General features: G+C 42.4%; 1 protein-coding gene and 1 long non-coding RNA gene across 8 annotated transcripts in view; one reads left to right on the plus strand and one right to left on the minus strand.

Annotated features, from left to right (window-relative positions):
• Positions 1-23,577, plus strand: part of LOC108516592 (uncharacterized) — a 38,314-nt gene extending 14,737 nt beyond the window's left edge. The window contains exons 1-3 of one of the 2 annotated variants that reach the window (XR_001881877.1): positions 6,488-7,141; positions 14,468-14,561; positions 23,392-23,577. This is a non-coding gene — a long non-coding RNA (uncharacterized LOC108516592). Of the gene's footprint in view, positions 1-6,487; positions 7,142-14,467; positions 14,562-23,391 lie in introns of those variants that run through there. The other variant, XR_001881876.1, reaches the window with a different exon arrangement.
• The window catches only part of SMAD9 (SMAD family member 9), a 76,188-nt gene that overhangs the window by 12,776 nt on the left and 38,304 nt on the right, over positions 1-25,108 (minus strand). For 2 of the 6 annotated variants that reach the window (XM_017854143.1, XM_017854144.1), the window contains exons 2-5: positions 23,484-24,084; positions 16,816-17,073; positions 11,359-11,469; positions 9,630-9,851 (exon numbers count right to left, since the gene is read on the minus strand). In XM_017854143.1, the coding sequence (XP_017709632.1) occupies positions 9,630-9,851; positions 11,359-11,469; positions 16,816-17,073; positions 23,484-23,895 (1,003 nt within the window). In that variant the 5' untranslated portion in view covers positions 23,896-24,084. Of the gene's footprint in view, positions 1-9,629; positions 9,852-11,358; positions 11,470-16,815; positions 17,074-23,483; positions 25,049-25,108 lie in introns of those variants that run through there. The other 4 variants (XM_017854147.1, XM_017854142.1, XM_017854146.1 and 1 more) reach the window with 4 other exon arrangements.

Here is a 25,108-nt window from a genome sequence, read left to right on the forward strand (position 1 = left end):
AAAGCTAATGTCACAATCCTGCAGTCTGTTCTAACTCCTAGCAATAAGGAATAAATGCCCCAAAAGAAGTCCTGCCTGAGGTCATAACGAGAACCCTGGCAATGCGGCCCTCAAGCAAGTTCCACCCACATCTTGAACTACGTATGTGCTTGGGCTGTGTCTTTCTTTAAGGGCTGTGTCTTTCTTTATCTGAACTTCTCACTTGAGTGTGACTGCCACCCACTTTTTATGAGATCAGGGAGTGTGGAGTCCTGTGTTGTGGTTAATGAGGATCAGAAGAACCTTGGGTTTAATTTGGGTCTGCTGGATCGAACTTCAAAAGGGTGTCCCCTTTTAATCCTCTTCCGTTGTCTTGAATGACAGGAAATGACTGGGAAGAGGGTAGGTTGGGCAGGCTGGTGAGAGTGCGCCAATCTCTGGAATCTACTAACAGAGGAGGAAGTCGGTGTCCCAAAGTGGAAGGAAGGTGCAGGGATACCCTCCTCACTGGGAGGGAGGCAAAAAGATCACCATAAAAGGCAGAGTGTCCTGCACAGAGAATGCTGAAGCCTCTCCACAACTCTTAGGATAAAACCTAAATGTCCCAGCACAAGCACAACACCTCCTCTTGAGTTTGTAATTAATCTTTCCCTTGCCTTTGTTGCCTTTTCTTCTGCACAGCTATTTTAGAAGCTTTAAGAAAATATATATATTTCTGAGTGTAATAATTGTATTTTTAAAAATTTCTTATATAGTTAGATATAAACTCCAATAGATGGGAAAAGGATATGAAGCCTGAGATTTGCTCTAAAATATTCTAGCAAAATACTGTAGAGCGATAGATGAAAAGAATGGCACAGAATGTGAATCTTTATTGAAGCTGGAGATAGTAAGATGAAGACTCATTGTATTCCCCTGTTTTCCTATTTCAAATTTCCCACAATAAAAAAAGTTTTAATGGGTCATAAAAAAAATACTAATAATATAAAAATACAGACTTCCAGATCCACACCAAGGCCTAGGTTAGGGGATGGAGGCAGGTCCACCACAGGACTGTGCCTACCGTTGTGCACTGCACAACCACTGCAACCCACGGTTTGCCTCCTAGTCTTCAGAGCTTTGTGTAATTATTACAATCCTTTCCCAGCAGATGGCAGTAGTTTCTCTTGAGGAAGAGGCACCTTTTCCTAACTCACACAAAGTCATCACTGGGCTGACAGCAAGGCTGGTCCTCTAAGACTGTCCCTGATGACTGAGTCTCTCGGCACAACACGATGAACAGCTTGTTTGGGTCCAACTGCACTACATGGCATGTTCCATCACTGGCACTCAAACATGTGGCCACTCTGCCTGGGCTGCACTGTGAGGTGTCTCCCTTACCATGCTGCTGCCTTCCAGAGCATCCTTACACACCATGCACACCCCATCCTCACAGGAGAAAGCCCACTATAGAAAATTTAGAAAATACAGACAGAAAAGAAAAATCAGCCACAAATCCACAGCCCATAAATAATCAAAGCTAACATCTATTACATACCTTTCAGTCTTTTTTATGTGTTTTTGAGACAGCCTCCTGACTCGTTGGGGCTATAGATGCATACCGCCACACTCAGTTAACTTTTTTGTAGAGACAGGGTCTCACCATGTTGCCCACCTGGTTGTAAACTCCTAGGCTCAAGCAATCCACCCACCTCCACCTCCCAAAGTGCTGGGATTACAGGTGTGAGCCACTGTGCTCACCCATGTGCATTTTTAAGAAGAAAATTGGGATCATACTCTACAGGATGTTTTAAAACTTGTTTTCAGTTAATAGTATCTTGTGAATATTTTCTCAGGATATTAAGTATTCTGTAACATCAAGTTTAATGACTGTAACAGTGTGACATCGTATCCTATGTTAAAATGCTTTTTTAGGATTTGCTTTTTTTAATATGAGAAGCCTTACACGCGTTCAGAGGCAGAACAAAAGGACTATTTTGAGACAGGGAAATGAAATCCATTGGGAAAGGAGGCAGCCCATATACCACCTGGACATGCAGACCCTCGGCCCAAGGCGTTTCAACCAGAGTGACTCCGTCTTGAGTAGAAGCTGGGTAAAATAAGCTAAGACCTACTGGGCTGCATTCCCAGACAGACAGGCATTCTAAATCATAGAATGAGATAGGAGGTTGGCACAAGATACAGGTCATAAAGACCTTGCTGATGAAACAGGCTGCAATAAAGAAGCTGGCCCAAACCAAGATGGAGATGACAGTGACCTCTGGTCATTCTCACTACTACACTCCCACCAGCGCCATGACAATTTACGAAGGCCATGGCGACCATATAGGAAGTTACCCTATATGGTCTAAAAAGGGGAGGCATGAATAATCTACCCATTGTTTAGCATATAATCAAGAAATAACCAGCCGGGCGCGGTGGCTCACGCCTGTAATCGCAGCACTTTGGGAAGCCGAGGCAGGCGGATCGCCTGAGGTCGGGAGTTTGAGACCAGCCTGAGCAACATGGAGAAACCCCATCTGTACTAAAAATACAAAATTAGCAGGGTGTGGTGGCACATGCCTGTAATCCCAGCTACTCAGGAGGCTGAGGCATGAGAATCTCTCTCTCTTTTTTTTTAATTATTATACTTTAAGTTCTAGGGTACATGTGCATAATGTGCAGGTTTGTTACATATGTATACTTGTGCCATGTTGATGTGCTGCTCCCATCAACTCATCAGCACCCATTAACTCGTCATTTATATCACGTATAACTCCCAGTGCAATCCCTCCTCCCGCATGAGAATCTCTTGAACCTGGGAGGTGAAGGTTGAGCTGAGCCAAGATCTCGCCATTGCATTCCAGCCTGGGCAACAAGACGGAAACTCTGTCTCAAAAAAAAAGAAAGAAAGAAAAAAAAAGAAATAACCATAAAAATGGGCAACCAGTAGCCCTCGTGGCTGCTCTGTCCTTGGAGTCGCCATTCTTTATTCGTTTCCTTTCTTAATAAACTTGCCTTCACTTTATGGATTCACCTCAAATTCTTTCCTGTGAGAGATCCAAGAACCCTCTTTTGGGGTCTGGGTCAGGACCACTTTCCGTGACACCTCTGTAAGGAGACCCCTATGTCAGGGTAATTCCTTTCATAAAACAAGAAGAATTACTAGAATTCTACAGAATTTGAGATATACAAGAAAAGAAAGATTCATAAAATGGTTTTAAAAATCCAATTCCGAAAACAATGCAATGATTTGGAATATGTGATAAATATTTTCAGGATATGCTTGATCTCCAAAAGTTCAATAACCAGGGTTAATGGTTATCATTTTTTTCTCCCACAAAGGGAGGTCTGCAAAAGAGAAATGGGCCAGTCTTGCTCAAAGTGTCCTCGCATACCAAGAACCCAGCACAGGCTCATTGTGAAGGTTACCAGAGCTAACTTCAATTACAGCAGAAATTGTCAGTGCTCAAAAATGTTGTACTATTGATTACGATGATATTAAGTCATGAATTTCCAAGAAATATAATCCTACCTCAAGTTCTATGTTCGTGCAGTCAACTCAAAGCTGTGGTTTGCATAATTATTTGGAAATCGAGGCCACCTTAAAAGCCAGTCTAAAAAAACAGGCACACAGTATCCTCCAATTATCTAGATTGACTATTACCTCATTCCCACATCATCAGGAACTCACCCTTTGCTTTCTTTTGCGCTGTCACGTATCAGTCATACCAGTATTATATGTCAGTGGTTCTCTGTCCTTTAACTGGAAAGATCCTTACAATCCTCCACAGAGGTACCCGTGAGCTCTATGTAAAATCTCTGTGTAGTACTCTCCTTCTCGCACAATATTTTTGTAAAAAAGAACATAAAACCTCTGATTTACCTTTTAAAAGTAAAATATTGTAAAATTTCAGCACTTTATTATTATTTTGGCCTTCTTTCAACATTGCAGAGGTGATCATGGCACACAAGGATTGTGGCATATGATAGGCATTTTCACTCCATACTGAAAGATTCAATTCTAGAAACCACTATGAGGGGCGCCAAGATAAAAGGGCAGGAGGGTCCGTCCCCTCTAGCAGAGGGGAGCAACTGGGCCTGAGTCCTCATGGGTGCAAGTCCCTGGCATCACCTGGGTGACCATGTGTAAGCTACTGAACTCTCAGAGGTTTAGCTGTCTCATCTGTAAAATGGGACTGATACACCTATCTTGTACAGTTACTATAAGGATTAGAAATGATACGTATAAGTGCATGCCAGCGTGTCTCTTACATATTAGGTAATCAATGGGGGTAGCTATCATCATATGATTATTATTTGGTATGTCACTGGAGAGAGTTCCGGTGGTCTGCCTAGTTTCTAAGGAAGAATATGGATAGGTCCCACACTGGAATGCGATGTTCCAGGCTGCTCAAGGTATTGCCTTTGACATCTAAGTGGTAGCTTCTGGGTATGCTAGTGCTAACTGTTAGTAGTTATTTAAAGCATCTTGCTAGTGAGGTCAAAGTCATAGGCTCAATCCCTTTGTACCAGTTAACTGCTGCATGGCTACAAATAAATGCTTTCTACCAGCCCCTCTACCTCAGGGACATACCCATTAGATGGTAAGTGGGGTAAATCAGCACCCATCATCACCACCAGAGAACACAAAACTCAAAATGCACGCACTGCTGATAGGATGGCAACATGACCTTCCTTTAGCAGGGCCAGCCATCTTAGCTAATTTAAGTCACAAGGAATACAAGCCAGAAGTGGCGTGAAGGCTAATTGATATCTACTGGGTAGGGGAATGGCTCATCATTAACTATAATAAAAAGAATTTTTTTTTTTTTGTTTTGAGATGGAGTCTCACACTGTCGCCTGGGCTGGAATGCAATAGCACGATCTTGGCTCACTGCAACCTCTACCTCCTGGGTTCAAGCGATTCTTCTGCCTCAGCCTCCCGAGTAGCTGGGATTATAGGCACCCACCACACCCAGCTAACTTTTTGTATTTTCAGTAGAGACAGTTTCACTATGTTGGCCAGGCTGGTTTCAGCTCCCGACCTCAGGTGACCTGCCTGCCTTGGCCTCCCAAAGTGCTGGGATTACAGGCGTGAGCCACCATGTCCAGTCACTAAAAAGAATTTTTAAAAATGATATATTCAGGCCAGGTACAGTGGCTTACACCTGTAATCCCAGCACTTTGGGAGGCTGAGGCAGGGGATCACCTGAGGTCAGGAGTTGAAGACCAACCTGGCCACCATGGAGAAACCCTGTTGCTGGGTGTGGTGGTGCGTGCCTGTAATCTCAGTTACTCGCGAGGCTGAGACAGGAGAAGCGCTTGAACCCTGAAGGCGGAGGCTGCAGTAAGCTGAGATTGTTTCACTGCACTCCAGCGTGGGGGACAGAGCAAGACACCCATCTCAAAAAAAAAAAAGATATCTTCTATCCTTGCCCATCACAGTCTAATTAATCTCAATAGAACAGCCAGGCAATCTTTTCGAAGTGTAAAGTCAGATCATGTTGTAAACCAAAAATAAAATTTGAAGGCCCCACAACAATTTGAATGGACCCTCACCCAGCCAGGGAGCTCTAAAATTTAACCTGAAAGACTGGTTCAGGCTGCATGAACACTGAGTTCCTTGCTCTCTGTGTCACAGCCATTTGAACCAGAGCAACTCCATCTTGAATAGAGGCTGGGTTAAAATAAGGCGGAGACCTACTGGGCTGCATTCCCAGGATGTTGGGCATTCTGAGTCACAGGATGACATAGGAGGTTGGCACAAGATACAGGTCACAAAGACTCTGCTGGTGAAACAGAGTGCCATAAAGAAACCAGCCAAAACCCACCCAAACCAAGATGGCATGAAAGTCACCTCTGGTAGGCCAGGTGCAGTGGCTCACACCTGTAATCCCCGCATTTTGGGAGGCCGAGACAGGTGGATCACCTGAGGTCAGGATTTCAAGACCAGCCTGGCCAACATGGTGAAACCCTGTCTCTACTAAAAAATACAAAAAATTAACTGGGTATGGTGGTGTGTGCCTGTAATCCCAGCTACTTGGGAGGCTGAGGCAGGAGAATCGCTTGAATCTGGGAGGTAGAGGTTGTAGTGAGCCAAGATAGTGCCATTGCACTCCAGCCTGGGCAATACAGCAAGACTCCATCTCAAAAAAAAATAAAAAATAAAAAAATAAAAAAGAAAGTGACCTCTGGTCATCCTCACTGTTCATTATATGGTAATTATAATGCATCAGCAGGCTAAAAGACACTCCCACCAGCACCATGACAGTTTAGATGCCATGGCCATGCCTAGAGGTTACCTTATATGGTCTAAAAAGGAAATGAACCCTCAGCTCCAGGAAATCTCCACCCCTTTCCCAGAAAACTCATGAAAAAATCCACCCTTTGTTTAGCATATAATCAAGAAATAACTATATTATCAGTCGAGCAGCCCATGCCGCTGCTCTGCCTGTGGAGCAGCCGTTCTTTGGCTTCTTTACTTCTCTAATAAACTTGCTTTCAGTTTACTCTGTGGACTCACCCCAAATTCTTTCTTGTATGAGTTCCAAGAATCTTCTCTTGGGGTCTGGATCGGGACACCTTTCTGGTAACATCTGCTCAAACGTCACTTTTTCAGGAAGGCCTTCCCTGGTTACGCTGGTTTAAAGTCTCCATTCTCTTCCCCTGCTTTGTGTTTTCCTACTGGACATACTATATGTTGTATTTCGTGTCTGTCTTTCCCCAGCAGCAAGTAATCCAGGAAGTCTGGGCATTGTCTTTTTTCCACTGTTGCATCCCTAGTGTCCAGTCTGGCTGAGAGTTGGTGCTCAGTAAGTATTTGTGAGATGAATGCATATCACTAAAATCTAACGTCTGCTAATTAACTCCACAGAGCAAGTTAACTCATTTGCTAGCCTAGGAATGCATTTTACAGCTCACTTATTCAGGCTGGTGCTCCTGGAAGCCATGCTGCTCAGAACCCAGATAACCCATGGCAGCATCTGAGAGAGAATCCTGTGATGTCACAGAAGACCAACTGCCCTTGCTTTAAAATCTCCCAAGCCAACACTTTTTTCCGCCATGCTTTATGGCAAGGCTTGTGGCATGTCTAAAAAAACATTTTTTTTGTTTTTCCACATTGGAGTAATTCCTAAGCAGCTCTGAGAAAACTGCAACTTTGCCTTCGGAGCACGTGACAGTGAGTACCCTTGCATCGAGGGGAGCACTATCAGGTGCTCTGGTTTGTGGAACAGGTCATCAGTCCCGGCTCTTGCTCATGTGGCTTCTTAACCCTAAAGATGAGCTCTCAGTCAACAACATAAGAGCTACTGATATAATTGGGATATCTGACTCCTCCAAATCTGACATCAAAATCTGATTCTCAATATTGGAGGTGGGGCTTGAAGGGAGGTGTCTGGGTCACCCAGAAAGATCTCTCATGATCCGCTTGGTGCCCTCCTTGAGGTAATGAGTGAATTCTCACTCTATTAGTTCCTGCCAGATCAGTTTGTTAAAAAGAGCTCAGCACCTCCCTCCCTTCTCTCTCTGTCTCTTCCCAGGTGACACACAGGGTCTCCTTTGCCTTACACAACAATTAGAAGCTTCCTAAAGCCCTCCCCAGAAGCACATGCCAGCACATGTGCTGCAGTACAGCCTGCAGACCCATGGGCCAGATAAACCTCTTTTCTTTTCTCGTTTATTTTTTTGAGATGGAGTTTTGCTCTTGTTGCCCAGGCTGGAGTGCAATGGCACGATCTCAGCTCACTGCAACCTCCGTCTCGCAGGTTCAAGCAATTCTCCTGACTCAGCCTCTTAGCAGCTGGGATTACAGGCATGTGCCACCACACCTGGCTAATTTTGTATTTTTAGTAGAGACGGGGTTTCACCATGTTGGGCAGGCTGGTCTCGAACTCCTGTGATCTGCCCACCTCCGCCTCCCAAAGGGCTGGGATTACAGGCATGAGCCACCATGCCCAGCCTCTTTTCTTTATAAATTACCCAGTCTCACATATTCCTTTACCACAACGAAACAGACTACCATAGACTCTCCATGTCCTCAGCAGGAGCACCTTGAAGAAGCGACTTGCAGACAGGCTTCTAGAACACATTCAGCACTCCTTTAATATTTGAATCCTGTCTTTGGATCCACCGGCACCAGCGGAAACTGAAGACACAGACCAATCTACAAAGCTCCTCAGCAAACTGCTTCACAACGTTATGTGTTAATATTTTGCCTTGAGAGTTCACTGAAGGTTCTTCTAAAAATCATTTGAAAGTAAAGCCATGCTCAAGAAACTTGTTTAGGAATTAATTCAAAGATTATTTCCTTTGAGGTATGGTTATTTTCCCACTTTGGGATAAAAGTTACATTCCAGAGTGAGGTTTTCATTTCTTCTCTCCCTGTCAGGAAATCTAGAGCAAAATCACCACCACCTTCTCCAGCTCTCTGTGTCAGAGACGTCTGAACCTCAGCAACTCCATCTTGAACAGGGGTTAGGTAAAATAAGGCTGAGACCTATTGGGCTGCATTCCCACGAGGTCAGGCCTTCGCCCATTCAAGTACTAACCAGGCCCGACCCTGCTTAGTTTGGTTAACAATGTTAACCCTTATGGATGACATATCTGGAACATCTGGATTCTTCTCCCCTCCCCTCAACCCTGTGCTTCTGATTTTCTATTTTTCATATATCATTTCACTGCAGTGGTTTCTCGAGACAGTTACTTTATGTTTATTTATATTCCGTCTCCATAGTGGCTTTGGTCTCCATTAACAGTCAACATCAATGAATGATTTCAGCCTGTTTCTAAACAATGGCTTTTAGGTTTACTCCAGCAGGAGACATTTTGAAGGCATGTTAGGAAGAATATTAGAATGCACCACCAAATGGAACAATGAATCTCCCCTGGAAATTTCAAAGAAAAGGCTCAGGCTCCCTTCCCAAGGTGATTTAAGTGCTGGATGGAGAGAGAAAAGGTCAAATGACTGAAGAAGGTTCTTGACATCTGTGACTCCATGGTATCACTTGAAGATACCAACTATTCCAATATAATAGAAAATAATTTAAAGATCCTCAGCCAGACCACACACTCAGCTGGGATTTGCTACCATCACTCAGACCAATGAGATGGGCTTCAAAAGCATCACAGGTCAGAACAGAGACCAGTATGACTTGTACCTCATCAGCTGCTGTGCACCTACACACAGGACAGCCCCAATCACATGCCAAAGGCTTCCAGACATACATCAGTCATTCTTTCTAACTACCCAGCTGCTAAGTCTCCAAAGGGAACTTTACCTGATACAAATAATCATCTAGTCAGAATTCCTGTTCTTCAGAAATGATCCTAGTTTGCACATTTTAGGCAAATGAAAAATAATGCATAATACTTCTATTCAATAATTTCACCTGGCTTTCTTCATACCTATCATCTTGCTTGTCTTCACAATCCCCAGTCCATGCCACCCCTAGAAGGTGGCATGATGACGTTAGAGGCAGAGACTAAGATCCTGGTGACCCATGTGCTTTCCCCAGTGGAAATGTCAGAGCTATCTCAGAGCTCACCAGCCCTGGGGTCCTTCCACAGGGGCACATGACCAATATGTGAGGGTGGTCATGTGCACTTCTACACACATGACCATCTACATTTTGGCTAGACGACTAAAGGAATGGCATCTTTGCTCTTACCCTTTCCTATATGTCTCCTGGTATTTTCTATTGTTGAGTTTCTGTTTACATTAGAAAGAAGTCCAAGACAGAATCTGTTCCTGTTATTTGAAGGGTCGGTGAACCCATCTATGAGCACACTTCGGGAGGAAGCCTGGAATGTCTCCCCAACTCGGTTGTTCAGTTCGTAGTAGGCGACCGAGCACCAGTGCTGGGGTTCCTCGTAACAAACTGGCCGAAAGTCTGGAAGAAAACAAACCAGAGAGCGCATGGCGACTGTCATAGCTGGGCTGTGTAGTTCGTGATTCCACCAGGAAACTTAGTTAACACTTTTCACCAGAAAGTCGGCTGCAAGACCAAGCATGCCACTCTGCAATCTTTCAGAACCTGTAGCTCTCATGGGAGCTGCTTGGGGCTGGCTCCTTTCACTAGCACACCTGAGATGTAGAGTCCATGGTCCTTGTTCATCTTCCATGGCTAGAGCATTTATAAACGTGTATTGGTCATGAAGGGACCAGGGAAAACATGACATGAAGAGATGAACATAAAAAAACTGTCGGCCCTAAAGCAAGCACAGCTCAAAGGAAGCTGGCAGGTCGCCTCTTCTTTCAGAAACATGAGAAAGATGGCATGTTGCTGTTACTGTGCCCACTTGAAACCCTGTGGCAAACAGTATCATTTTCTAACAAACTAGAGATGGAAAATAATAGTTTGACTATGATAAAGAGCAAATCAATAATGCTGAATAGGACATTAAATTATTTAAGGGAAAAAAAAGCTCCCACATAGAGGGGCTCACATTCTGCTTTGTGGACATCTATTTATGCATGGGAAAAAAAAAAAATTTAAAGAGAGCTGGATATTTCATCAGGAAACCCATGAATGTTTTCACACCCAACATAAAAGTTAAGTCACTTTTCTGTAACCAAAGCTCAGAGTTCCTCTTCTTTGCCACCCACACCCTTTCTCTGCCTTTCTATTGATTATATTATCTTTGTCTTCCTTGAACAACCTTGTCATTCTTGCATCTAGAGTGTGTTCCTATATGCACTAAATATAAATTTATGAAATAGATCAATTCGGGGGTTATTATTTCTCTTACAAAAGGATCTTAGTTTATAAAATATTCACTTGGAGTATTTCAAATGGTACACTTCTTTAGAACCTCTCTACTCAAGATCTGGCTCATGGAACAGTAGCCTCTGCATTACATGGAAGCTTAACAATGCAGATTCTTGGACCCCACCCTAAGATCTACAGAATCAAAATCTGCATTTATGCAAGATCACAACATGGTTTATAAGAACATTAAAGTCAAGCAACACTTATCTAGACTATTATAAGATGCAAATAAAATTTTGTAAAAACCTCATTTATGTATATTTCTAAGAGTACCTCTCCAGCCTAATGAAAGACACCACTATAAACATATGGTAAAAACACAAATAGAATAAAATCCCTAACTTCTTGAGTTCCCAACTCCATACTTAACATCAAGGACTACAAACTTCTAAATGCTAAGTTAAAATAAAAATTAACTTATTCTAGTAATGAGAATGATAAAACATTAATTCTATGGTACCGAGGAATGTCAAAGTTAAAATGCAAAGCCATCCCATTTGCCTCTTAAAACACATGCAAAACAGCAGGCCAGTACATTTCTGGTTCTGTTTTTTGAATTGCTTTGTTTGGGGATAATAGGAAATACTTTTGGAAAACAGCTACATTTCACTCTTCATCTGCAATTTACCTCCATTTGGTATCGATAGCACTAAATGTCTATCAGCTGTGGCATCTACAGGTTGGCCACTCTGGGTCTCAGATGCTTCTGTGGCATGATAAGGCAGGGGTGGTGTGTCAACTAAAAGAAAGCAGTAGAACAAAGGAATTGTCAAATCGATAAACCACACAAAGACTGCTGGATCCGACATCTTTCGCTATTAAACTCCTGAGCTTGGTGGACAGCGCTACTCCTACAGAGAGACCATATGAACGTAACAAGGCTCTTCTGAAGTGGCATTGTGAGTGCTCTACAGAAGAAACTGGTTGTTCTGAGAGCCTCACTAAAGGGTCAGTTCATTTTCCCTCTGACTTTTGAGTTATCACTGAGTTCTAATGACTTCAGGGCAAGACTTTCACATGTAGGACCTGTTCTCCTAGCTTTTATCATAGCAGAACAGTCTGTGATCTAGCTTGCAAAACACAGAGAAAGCTAAACCTTCTTTGAAGTGAGCTTAATTTTCAGCTTCTATGTTGTCACGAATTGTACAATGGCCACGGGGACGCTCTATCCCTGAGATACTTCAGGATATGCCCCCAAAACACAGAATAGCTGAAATGTAATTATAACCTTGTACCCAAGGCACACTGAGAAGGGCCCTTCTACCCAAATGTCAGTTCTGTGACTGGACAGTGATCACGGTTAGGCAAATGGGATGCATTCCATGGAAAATAATTCGTAACACAGTAAAAACTCATGAGGCACAGGGAAAACTCTTTATGGAGGGCCTCAGCACAAAACAACCGATTCCTTCAGTAGGCACGTCTAATGTTAGTTCAGAATGGTCTTGTTACACCCGTGGTAGAATACAACAGCATAAAAGGTTGGATCAATCTGCCTTTGTTGTATCTAATTGTCCACATAAGTAGTTCTCACACTTAGGTGTACAAAAAAATTGCCAGTAGAGCACACTAAAAATGCAAATTCCTAGCCCCATCCTTAGCAATTCTGATTCAATAGGTCAGTGGTTAAATGTAGCCATGTACATTTTAACATGCCCCAATGGCAATTCTAATGCAGGGTTCATGGACCATACTAGGAAGCCATGGACAAGATCTGAGAAAATGGACTATGACTCCTATGACTCTGGTAAAAAAAGTTATAAGGCAAGATGGTCTTTTTGTAGGTCTTTGACTAAATACGTCTATTTACTCAAGGGGCAGAACAGGCTGAGCACAGTGGCTCACACCTGTAATCTTAGCATTTTGGGAGGCTGAAGTGGGAGGATCACCTGAGTCCAGGGGTTTGAGACGAGCCTGTGCAACATGATGAGACCCCATCCGACAAAAAAAATTAAAAATTAGCTGGGCATGGTGGTGTGCACCTGTAATCTTAGCTACTCAGAGGCTGAGGTAGGAGGATCACTTGAACCCAGGAGTTTGAAGTTACAGTGAGCTATGACTGTGCTACCATACTCCAGCCTGGGTAACAACAAGGCCCTGTCTCTAAAAAATCAAAATTAAAAAAAGGGGGACTGAAAATAGAATTACCAAATAATGTAGCACTTCCACTCCTAGGTATATACCTGAAGGAATTGAAAGCAGTGTGTTATTTACTAGAGCCAAAAGGTGGGAACAATCCAAATATCCAACAGCTAATGAACTGATTTTTTAAAATGTGGTATAGCCATACAATGAGACATCATTCAGTCACAAAGATGAACTACTGATACATGCCACAACATGAAAACTGCGAAAACACTTGGCTACGTGAAATAAGACAGACACCAAGGGGCAAATATTGTATGAATCTAGTATATGAGGTACCTGCAATAGGCAAATTCAGTGAGACAGAAAGTAGATTAGAGCTTACCAGGGGCTGGGGAAGTAGGGAAATGGGGAGCTATTGCTTAATCAGTATGGAGTTTCTGTTTGGGGTGATGAAAAATTTTTGAAAATAGATATGGTGATGGTTGCACAATATTATTAATGCACCTAATGCCATCAGATTGTACTTTTTTTTTTTAATAGCCCTCACCCAGGCTACAGTGCAGTGGCACAATCTCAGCTCACTGCAGCCTCCAACCCCGGGATTCCAGCGATTCTCGTGCCTCAGTCTCCTGAGCAGCTGGAATTACAGAGGTGCACCACCATGCCCAGTTAACTTTTGTATTTTTAGTAGAGACAGGGTTTCAACATGGGTTGGCGAGGCTGGTCTCGAACTGCTGACCTCAAGTGATCCGCCTGCCTAAGCCTCCCAAAGTGCTGGGATTACAGGCATGAGCCACTGCACCCGGCCAGATTTTACTCTTAAAAAACGGTTAAAATGGGCTGGGCGCAGTGGAGCACACCTGTAATCCCAGCACTTTGGGAGGCCAAGGTGGGTGGATCACCTGAGGTCAGGAGTTCATGACCAGCCTAACATGGTGAAACCCCGTCTCCACTAAATACAAAAAAAATTAGCCAGGTATGGTGGCACATGCCTGTAATCAATCTGAGGTACTTGGAAGGCTGAGACAGGAGAATGGTTTGTACCTGGGAGGCAGAGGTTGCAGTGAGCCGAGATTGCGCCATTGCACTCCAGCCTGGGCAACAAGAGCAAAACTCCATCTCAAAAAATAAAGGTTAAATAAATTTTGTGTTAGATCTAATTCACCACTACTTGAAAAAAATTGACATATGAAAAGCCATTGACCTGTACACTTGAAATGGGTGGTTGTATGGTATGTGAATTATACCTCAATAGAGTTTTTACAAAAATTTAGAGGCTGAACCAGTAAATTGCCAAGGTTCCTTTTATGCTTGTTTATCTGTGGGTCTGTTACTCAGGTTGGCATTTTGCTGTTAATCATTCAGACAAGAATTATTTTCTTTGAAGTGAAAAGGGCTATGCCTTCGGTGAGAAACTAACCAGCTTCTGCATCATTGTTGGGGTCTGTCCTGCGTGGGTGGGAAGAGGAAAAAGAACATCAACCTGTCAGAGTAATCAGGGCAGGAATTCAAAGTCAGCACAGGAAGTCTTTGTAGCATAGAGGTGTGTTAGGTAAATATATATTTTGCAATACAATTATCCTCCTGTTCCTTAACCAAGGCTCTGTCCTCAAATGACTTCTCTTTCTGTTGTATTTCTTCTTTCTCAGTGAACTCAGCCACTTGCAAAACTTCAACCACCTGCTCCCACACTGAGTGAATGACTCTCAAGCTACCCTCCAGCATCTCTGCCTTCACCCTACAGTAAGTCCTGCTAGACCCCCTCCTCCAATTCACTGCCGTCTTTCCAACCCCACATCCCTGTTTTAGTTCAAGTCCTTATAATCACTTGCCTGGACTGCTACAGGCTACCTGTATGTGATGGCTCTCAACAGCTACTGCCTCCTGAAGGCCAGAGACCACAGTAGTCCCCCTTCTCCACCAGAGATACAGTCTGAGACCCCCAGGGGATACCTGAAGTGTGGCTAGTACAGAGTACCACATATACTATGTTTTTTCCTATACATACCTGTGATAAAGTTTAATTTATTAAACGCAGTAAGAGATTAGGAATAATAACTAATAATAAAGTAAAACAATTAGAAAAATATGCCAGCATCACTAGTCTTGTACTTCATGGTCACTATTAAATCAGAGTGACCTGAACACAAGCACTGCGATGCCTCAACAGTTGATCTGATCACAGAGACAGCTACTAATTGACTCACAGGTGGACAGCGTCTACAACATGGATACACTGGGCAAAGGGATGATTCAGAACCTGGATAGGATGGCACGAGGTTTCATCCCCACACACAATTTAAAATTTATGAATTGTTTATTTCTGGAATTTTCCATTCAGTATTTTCAGGCTGCAACTGACCTCAGGTAACTGAAACCTCATATAAGAGGGGACGACTACATTGTCTTGATCATCACTGCACCTCTAGCACTGGCCCAGTGCCAGGCACTTCGCAGGTGCTCAGTCATAACTTACTGAGTCAATAAAACCTGTGCCTATGGTCTGGAGCTCCACGTCCATGTTCTAATGGCTGTGTGGGCCGGGTGCAGCGGCTCATGCCTGTAATCCTAGCACTTTGGGAGGCCGAGACAGGCAAATCACCTGAGGTCAGGAGTTCGAGACCAGCCTGGCCAACATGGTGAAACCCCCGTCTCTACTAAAAATGCAAAAATTAGTTGGGCATAGTGGTGCCGCCCCTGTAATCCCAGGCACTAGGGAGACTGAGGTGGGAGAATTGCTTGAACCTGCGAGGCGGAGACTGCAGTGAGCCAGGATCATGCCACTGCACTCCAACCTGGGTGACAGAGCAAGACTCCATCTCAAAAATAAATAAATAAATAAAAATAAATAAACACCTGTATAGTAATTTATTTATTCAATAAGCAACTGATGAGCAACCACTGCATTTCAGGCTCTGTGCTGGACATAGAAAAAAGAAGGCTCACTGTTTAATGGGGAAAATAGATACACAGGAATTATATAATACAGTGCAATAAATGTAATAGTAGACACTCACGTAACTTGCTGAGGGGCAAAAGGAGCTAAGTAACTCAGAGGGGAAGAAGCAATTCCCTCCTTATCTTCCCACATTGTATAAGCGCTGTGAGGACAGGCACAATTTTTATTAACCTTTTAATTCCCCTTTCAGCAATCCGAAGGCAATACTTGCATATAGTAAGAGTTTAATAAATATCCATTAAGTAAATGATTGTAGGAATAAATGAATGAGGCAAACTGTAACATCTGGCAACAGACTGTAACATCTGGCACCAAATGTATTTATGCATGCCTTTAGGAACTTGCCAGTTCCGCATAGTATTTATCTCACACTCATGAGGTGCGTATGTATCTTTTATTCATTATCTCAACTTAGATCCACGTTACAGGTATGGTAGCAAATGCAATTATGACAGCATGCTAGAGGCTCCCTTTCCCTTCCATATGCTTTCTCAATTCAGCAAACTGAAGAGCTCTGTATTTAAGCTCTTCACATGGCTTTACATGGCAGAAAGGGCATGCACTGGCTGGGGCAGGGGCTTCACTTTCTGCCTCATTCAAAGGATGCAGGCATATGTTTTAGGCAAAGACTTCCTTTGATTGTTGAAAGAGCAACCAAGGTTAAGGCCTAGCATTGATCTTCCATGTTGCTTGTCCTCAGGCCAAGTCTTCTGCTTGGATTACAGAAGTCTTTTCATCTTATTTCTACCGCCTTAAAAAAAAAATTCCTTGGAAATTCCCAGGGATACTATTCAAATCCATTCAGTTTCTGAGAGCTTCCCAGAGCATTAGAACTAAAACTAGAGCAAAAATATGTTGTATCTCCAGGGTAACTGCTTCAAAATGGGTATAGTCTTAATCATTTTAAGGCTGATTGCTTTGTCAACTGTTTACACTATATGAATGAGTTACAGTGACTGTCACTGTGACTGCTCATCACAAATCATCATGTTGGGCTTATTTTCCCGTATTTCCCCACAGACCATAGTTCTTACTGACCTGAGTGTTGATAGGGACTCTCTGGCTCAGAAGGACTTCCTGGGGAGTGAGGGTAGCTGGCTGTGCACGGGGACTGGGAGAACGCGTGGCTGGGTGAGGGAGGGAGTGCAGAACACGGAGGCTGCTGGAAAGAGTCGGGATAGGTGGCGTTGTGTGGCATGAGTGGCTCACTGTGCAGGGAGGCGCTGCGGAACTTGGCCAGGAGGCTGAGCTGGGGGTTATATTCACTGTGTCTTGGCACGAGCACAGGAGGCAGCACTAGGATCAGAAAGGAACAGGACAGTTAGAATTGAACATTGCTCATCAGTATACAACAGAGCGGATACTTGCTGTTCTTATCTATTTTTTTGATGATAGAGCTGTTTTTCCCCTTGGGAACTACTCCCATTAGTCTTTGTGCTCATTATAAAACTGTTGATTCAGTCCCCATCTCCACCTAAGAAGCGAGCATGTGAGGAAGCTAAGGTAACAGTCTTCTCCTTGTAACCCGAATCTTAAGCAGAATGTCATCGTCCCCAAAAAATACTTGCAGAAGGATCTTTCTAGTGTCAGCACTCTAAAGAGACCTGCTATTTATTCCTACCTTGGAAATGACCAGAGCTGCCCTAATACCTGGCCTTCTGGCGACCTGACGGTTACATCTTTCTTTAATTCTGCCAAATAAGTCTTTTCTCCCCCCAAGGCAGAATCAGTTTCTATTGCTTGCGATGAAACCCTAAGTGATGCCCAGAATGTTTTTCCTCCAGAGATCATGTTGAATTATTTAGATGACCAGACACAATTTCAGGTTCAGTAGCACTGCTGAAATAAAAACATTCTATGCGTCCTTAATGGAAAGATTTCAAGGTGAGTAATTAAAAGTTATTAAGTAAAATACAAATGGTGAATAACAATAAAAGTGACTAAGTAAAAGATAAGCAGCAGCAGGGCACAGTGGCTCACACCTGTAATCCCAGCACTTTGGGAGGCCGAGGCGGCCAGATCACCTGAGGTCAGGAGTTTGAGACCAGCCTGGCCAACAAGGTGAAACCCCATCTCTATTAAAAATACAACAAGTAGCCAGGTGTGGTGGCGGGAACCTGCAATCCCAGCTCTTCAGGAGGCTGAGGCAGGAGAATCACTTGAATCTGGGAGGTGGAAGTGGCAGTGAGCCAAGATCATACCATTGCACTCCAGCCTGGGTGACAACAGCGAAACTCTGTCTCAAAATAAAAAAAAAAAAAAAAAAGAGAGCAGCAGTAAGAAAACATAAATGATGTTTGTTCATTTTACTATGCTTTTTTGGATTTCATTTTTTAAAAAGAATGTTACAGTTCTTGATTTTGATTCTATACAAAATTTCAGAATAAATTCAAATTCTTAAGGGAAAGCTTTGCCCAGGCCCTCACGTCCTACCGACTCCTAGAAGGTTACAATGCCTGGTATAAAGTAGCTACTCCAAAAATGCTGTTGGACAGCCATCTGTAACCAACGTAAGTTCCAGAGAGAGAGGCAAAGAACACACAAGGGGAAAGTGGTCTAAGAAATAACAAAGGAAAGCTTCAAAGAGCTACGAAGGACCTATGTCTTCATATTGAAAAGAGCCACAGAGTGCGCAGAGCTCGATAAATGAAAATAAGATCCCGACCTAGTCTTTCCATCTTGAATTTCAAACATTGTGGTTAACAACTGGAATATTCCAAAAGCTCCTAGAGGATCACCACAAAGTCACCTACAAAGAAATGAGAATCAACCGACCTCAACTTCCCACTCCAACCCTGGCTACTAGAAGTCAACGGACCAATGCCCTTCTGAGGACAAAGAATTCTTATCCCCAAATTCCACAATGGAAACCACTGGAATAACCAAAAACAAATACAAACTATGAACTAAAATATGAACTAAAATATAGAAATCAAGGACTGAGAAGAGGAGGAAGGAAGAATATTAAAATACGAGTGAGGCCAGGTGCGGTGGCTCATGCCTGTAATCCCAGCACTTTGGGAGGCCAAGGCGGGCAGATCACAAGGTCAGGAGATCGAGACTGTCCTAGCTAACATGGTGAAACCCTGACTCTACTGAAAATACAAAAAATTAGCCAGGTGTGGTGGTGGTTGCCTGTAGTCCCAGCTACTCGGGAGTCTGAGGCAAGAGAATGGCATGAACCCGGGAGGCGGAGCTTGCAGTGAGCCAAGATTGCACCACTGCACTCCAGCCTGGGCGACAGAGAGAGACTCTGTCTCCAAAAAAATAAAAATTAAAATTAAAATTAAAAAAAAAAAAAGTGTGTATGTGTATATATACATATATATAAATATAAATAAGTGAGTGAAATCCTCATATTTTATGTTAGAGAGTCAATGATATCTAAAGGTCACAAATTTGGAAATAGATATATAAGCATGTATTATCTAGAGTTACTGTCATAATTCTTAGTAATAATAGAAAGAAATACAAAAGAACTAAGCAAGAATTGTTTAAAAGAGTTTGTCTCTGGGTATAAATAGGACAGATCTTGGTTCTAATCACACTACTGATTTGTCAGTCATAGGCAAGTATTAATAAAAACTCACAAAAAGTAAATGTTCTAAAACGGCTCTAAAAAATAAGGTCTTAAAGAAGGTAAATGTTTGGAATAAACAGACAATAACAATAACAGTGACATTAACCCCAAAGTCTGCCATCTGCCTTTGACATCATACATCTCTCTCTTTCTTAACAAGCAGTAATTTTCAGTTACATGGACAGAAAATAAACTCAAAAGAGTAAATGAAAGGTTTTAAACTAAAATTGCCACAAGTGAGGGTGGCAGAGAAACAAATAATTTCTTCCCCTTTTACAAGCTAGTATTTGTATACATATGCAGCCTTATGACACCAGAGAACAAACATTCAACATCACCATGAAAGAGTGACATGGATAATAAACTATTAAATTTCCTTTAATGTGTTAATATTCCACAACTATGCAAGAAATAAAAGATTATGTGCCTCATGAGTAGTCTGAAGTGAGGAGCTGATACAGCAAATGCGTGTGGCTTCTTTGTCAATGACCCTTCATCAAAACGTTAACAATGTTCAAATAAACACTCACTTTTTTATGAAGAAGAATCTGAGTAATCTCTGTGACTTCAGTTTTAATGTAAAATATCTACGGTGTATTCCTAACACTGATAAAAATATAATGCCTCCTATCTGTCTGAATGTAGAGACTTCTATTTCTTCATGGCCTGTAGATCTGAGGCACCCAGAGAAAATAAATGATACATTTCCTTTATCATAACAACCATCTTGATAATATATTTTTACCATCTGGGTAAAATCAAAGCCAGTGGATGCTTGCAAAGAAAACTGATGGTTTCATCCTGGTTGTTACTGGACCTGACTGGCTCAGTTGCCTTAAATGTGCACAGATCATATTTTTAAATACTTTCACTCAAAAACACAGCTATCCCTAATTACTTAATTCCACTTCTACATTTCAACTGCTGCTTGTAAATATGACAGTGCGCTTATAGACACTCATTCCTATCTTATGCCACTTTTAAATACCATGCTATCTTTACATCTCAGTGTTACCCAGGAGGAAACAGCAGAAGGAGTTACAGGGCACATGGGGGTGCAAAGCAGAGCTGGAAAAAAACACTTTTGTCTTTTTTGAAAAAGTCATGTGGTTTTGACATAATATGAATATTTTATATAAAAAAGAAATTACACTACTGAAATAACCTCCGGCCTAATGGAGTAAAATCATCATGTACCACAACAGTCTTGCATGGCTTCCACCAGAACCATGCCAGGTAAAGTGTGGTCTGAGGACTGGGGACCCTTGGCCAACTGCTGGGGACCAGTCTGTGAAGAAATTAGTGCTTAGAAACTTTTCACAGCAATTTCACAGTTTATAGTTTATATTTCTTTAAATACTTTTTAAAATTGGGCTTATATTTTCTAAGTCTTTTTAAAATTTCATTTGCCTAATAATTTATCTGTACTATAAAAGTATTCGTTTGAAGGACTGGAAATTAAAAAAATAAAAACTGATCCCTCACTACACATAACTCAGAAAGCACTGAAGTCAATTATTGAAGTGGATGTGTGGATGCAAAGAAAATGGGAACACAGCCTTCAATGTATCTACAATAGATGGCCAGAAAATGAGATTTCAAAGGCAAAACTTCAGCTTTATGACAAATAGGAAGTCAGCAAACTTGTTTAATGTTAACATTTTATTATTCTTAAAATATTTACTTTAAATATGGATAGCTAACTAGATATAAAATCTACTTTTCTATTAAAAAATCACAAGAGGAAGAAAACCTCTGTAACTTAAATATTACCTTAAATTAATATAATCTTTACACCCATCTTTCCTTCTGGAAATTCACAGCTAAATTATGATAAAATGAAATCTATTTACCATATGTAAAACATTCACACCATCATTCCTAAAAGAATCTTACAGAACAGGAAAAACTAAGGGCCAGGTGTGGTGGCTCACACCTGTAATCCCAGCACCTTGGGAGGCCGAGGCAGGCGGATCACGAGGTCAAGAGATGGAGACCATCCTGGTCAACATGGTGAAACCCCGTCTCTACTGAAAATACAAATTAGCTGGGCAAGGTGGCACATGCCTGTAGTCCCAGCTACTCAGGAGGTGGAGGCAGGAGAGTCGCTTGAACCTGGGAGGCAGCGGTTGCAGTGAGCAGAGATTGCGCCACTGCACTCCAGCCCAGCAACAGAGCGAGACTCTGTCTCAAAAAACAAAAAACATGAAAAACTAAAATGTCACACAGTTCTTTAAAATTAGGCTTTTGAATATTCAAAAGGAAAACCAGGTACATTTTACAAGATAATTCTTACAAGTTGTTACATTTTACAACTACATTATTCAGGAAGAGAGAAATGATTTTTTAATGAACATTTTTCCATTTGGGCATATTTTGGATGCTTAATGTAATTCAAATCTTTGAAACACAAAATGGAATCAAGTCATCTTATTATAAGCGTAGACATTATTGACTTTTTTTTTTTTTTTTTTTAAGTAAACGAAGAGAGTCAAAACGAAGCAGGGAGGAAGGGAGGAAAGCAACTCGTTCCAGGATTTAGGGGAAACACATCAGATTTGCCAAGCATGTGGAACCTTCTAATACCTTCTCAGCCAGGGCCTCAGTCCCTGAATGGGCTGTGGGAGGCATCTACACACAGGTAGATGACTTCCTTAAGTTCTGGGAGCTGGAAAGATCACTTAGCTAAGACTGAGGTAGGCTGGGCATGAGTCACTTATTGGATACTATTTTAAGGTTAACTGAACCTGCCTATGTACACGGGACCATCTCTTCATTGGACATGGGCAATTTCCATGAGCTAATGTGTCAGTGCTTTGGTTTCCTGGGATGAGGCAGATGGCCAAAGAGAGAAAGCTCTCGTAAAACTGTGTTCGTGTGTGGAATGCCACAGAAACAATCAGAATCACAGTGAAACCCTGTTACAGCCAGTGTGAAGGAACAAAGATAAACACCTGGCTTCTCCAAGAGAAGGGGGAAATACAGATAGACAGATGTATATATAAAAAATACACACATATATATATATAATATACATACACACACACACACACATACAGGGGTGTGAAGGGTTTTAGAAAGGTACTTTCCTATACAGTCATGCACTGTGTAATCACGATTTTGTTGAGGGACCACATATAAGACAGTGGTCCCTAAGATTGTGATACTGTATGTTTAGATCTGTTCACATACATTCAGTACCACTGTGGTCAGGATTGCCTACAGTATTCAGTACAGTAGCATGCTGTGCAGGTTAGTAGCCTAGGAACAACACGCTACACCATACAGCCTAACGGTGTAGCAGGCTATCCCATCTAGGTTTGTGTAAGTACACTCCAGCGTGTTCACACAAGAAAGAAATTACCTACTGATGCATTTCTCAGAATGTATTTCCATCATTAAGTGATACCTATCTGTATTTAAAACCATTTTTCAAAATAACTGCCTGGAATGATTTCCAGCAACTCTTTCACTGACTGTTTTCAGACCTACATACAAAATACCTTCTACTTACCTGAACTTGAACAAAGTAGCAGCCAAAAACCTCACCTTAGTTCAGTTTAGTACAGTTCAGTTCAGTTTTTTGAGGGGGGGGGAAGATGTTTAATTTTTACAGCTCATCATTATCAAGGCCATTTTAAAAACCTTTCAGGACCCCAAGAACTGGTAAAAGATTATGTCAACTTGTCCGAGATACCTCAAAATAAAACTTTTATGGGAGTTTTCTCTCTTTGATTAGTCATCTGCCTTATTTTCAAAATCACACAAAGCTTACAAGCATAATGAAATCAAACGAAAGTATCTTCTTTCTAGATTTTTCTGGCTAGTTTACCTTCATTCCTTCACACTGGCTATAACAGGGTTTTACTGCGATTCTCTTGGGATTGAGTGTTCCTGTGGCATTCCAGGCAGGAATATGGTTTCATGGGAACCTTCTTTCTTTGATTGGACATCTGCCTCATTCCAGGAAACAAAAATGTGGACCAGTCCCTCAAAACTGAACCTCCCTCTCCTCTCTCTCTCTTTTGGAACAGGTCCCTGTTTGCTGGTACCCCGTCATTCTCCATCAGTGGGGCACACGCCCTTCACTCTGAAAATAAACCTCGACGTGGTAAAGACGACCCACCTGGAGTCTCCACCCGGCGGTAGTGGTAAGGGTTAATGCACACCTCTTTCTGCTTGGAGCCAAATGGGAACTCACAGCACTCCAGTGGCTTCAGCTCGTGGTGGGACTGCAGATCCGGCCAGCGCCACACGCGGCAGTAAATCACGTGGGGCAGGCCCTTGCGGTGGGACACCTGCAGCCGCCCGTCCAGGGAGCGGGGAATCGTGACGCACTTGCTGGGCTGCCCCGGGCAGCTGAGCGCCCTCTCCAGCTCGTCCATGGCTCCTTTCTTCTTCTTTAACTTCTTCACTAGAGAGTCCACAGCCTTCTCTGCCCACTTTTCCTCTTCATCTCCTTGCTTCCAGCCTAGCAGTCTCTTCACTGCAGGGCTGGTGAAGGAGAAGAGGGAGCTGATGGGGGTGGTGGAGTGCATAAGGTGCCACAGCAGGCTCCGGCGCGCACGGGAACCGCACAGCCCTTCACGGCAAAGTGGGCTGCGAGTAGCTCTCCAAGGGTGGCATAGGGACCAACCCGCCCGTTCTTCTGGGAGCAGCGGCTAGGACCAATTCAAGTTGGGAAGTGTGTTGACTTTCTCCTAAGTCCTTGAACAGGCTGGCCAATTCTGGAAAACACAAGACTTCAATTAGTTTAATCAGGGTAACATTCAGAAAAAGTTGAAGTTGGATAGAAAGAGGTGATCCACACCTGCAGTCCCAGCTACTCAAGCGGGAGAATCGCTTGAGCCCAGGAGGGTCGAGGCTGCGCCACTGGATTCCAACCTGAGCAACAGAAGCAGGCCCCAAAGTTGGATAGAAGGGAAGAAACATTCTTCAAATGTTTTAATTTGAAAACTGTTGTCTTTGACTCTGCCCTCTCCTCTATTCCCTATATCCAGGTCTCAGGTCATTTTGCCTTCAAAGTCTTTGGAGTTTGTCCCGTTCTCTCCATTTCCACTGACACCTGAGGTCTGGCCCACCACACCACTCCTCTGAAGTAGCATCTCCCCTTCTCTCCTTCCATTCTAATCCACTTACTCCCAAACACAGTTCTTAGCACTTTCCCATTTAAGAAATCACAGTGGCTCCTTGGTCTCCCAAGTGTAAACTCCTCTGCCTGGGTTTTTCCAGGGCCTCCATAATCTTCCCTCAACATATGTTCTTTCTTTCTTTCTCATTTTTAGTTTGCACAAGCAATCCATCTTCTTGTAAAAAATAAATACTAATAAATAAATAAATAAAAAAAACCGGATCGTGAATAATCTCACCACTCCTGGACAGCCACACTTAACATAGTCTTCCAAACTACTTTTCAGGGCAGTGGCTCTCAAAGTGTGCCCCAAGGATCCCTGGGAATCCCTGAGATCCTTTTAAGGGGACTATGAGGTTCTCTCTTTTCCAATTACTTATTTGTGTGAACTAACTTCTCTTTACACACTTCAACCAAAACAACATAGCACAATAGAGTATATGGAGAAACAGATAATGACAATCTAGGTGCCATGTATTAAACCAAGTATTAAATAGATTTGCAGTGATATAAAACAGTAATACTCTTCTCAATAACTTTTTTGAAAACAATGTTTTAAATAAAATATTTTATGTTAATATATAATAGTTTTTAATGAATCAATATTTTTAAATTTCTTA

The sequence above is a fragment of the Rhinopithecus bieti genome, unplaced genomic scaffold (assembly GCF_001698545.2).
Source record: "Rhinopithecus bieti isolate Rb0 unplaced genomic scaffold, ASM169854v2 scaffold_35538, whole genome shotgun sequence".
Taxonomy (NCBI): Eukaryota; Metazoa; Chordata; class Mammalia; order Primates; family Cercopithecidae; genus Rhinopithecus; species Rhinopithecus bieti.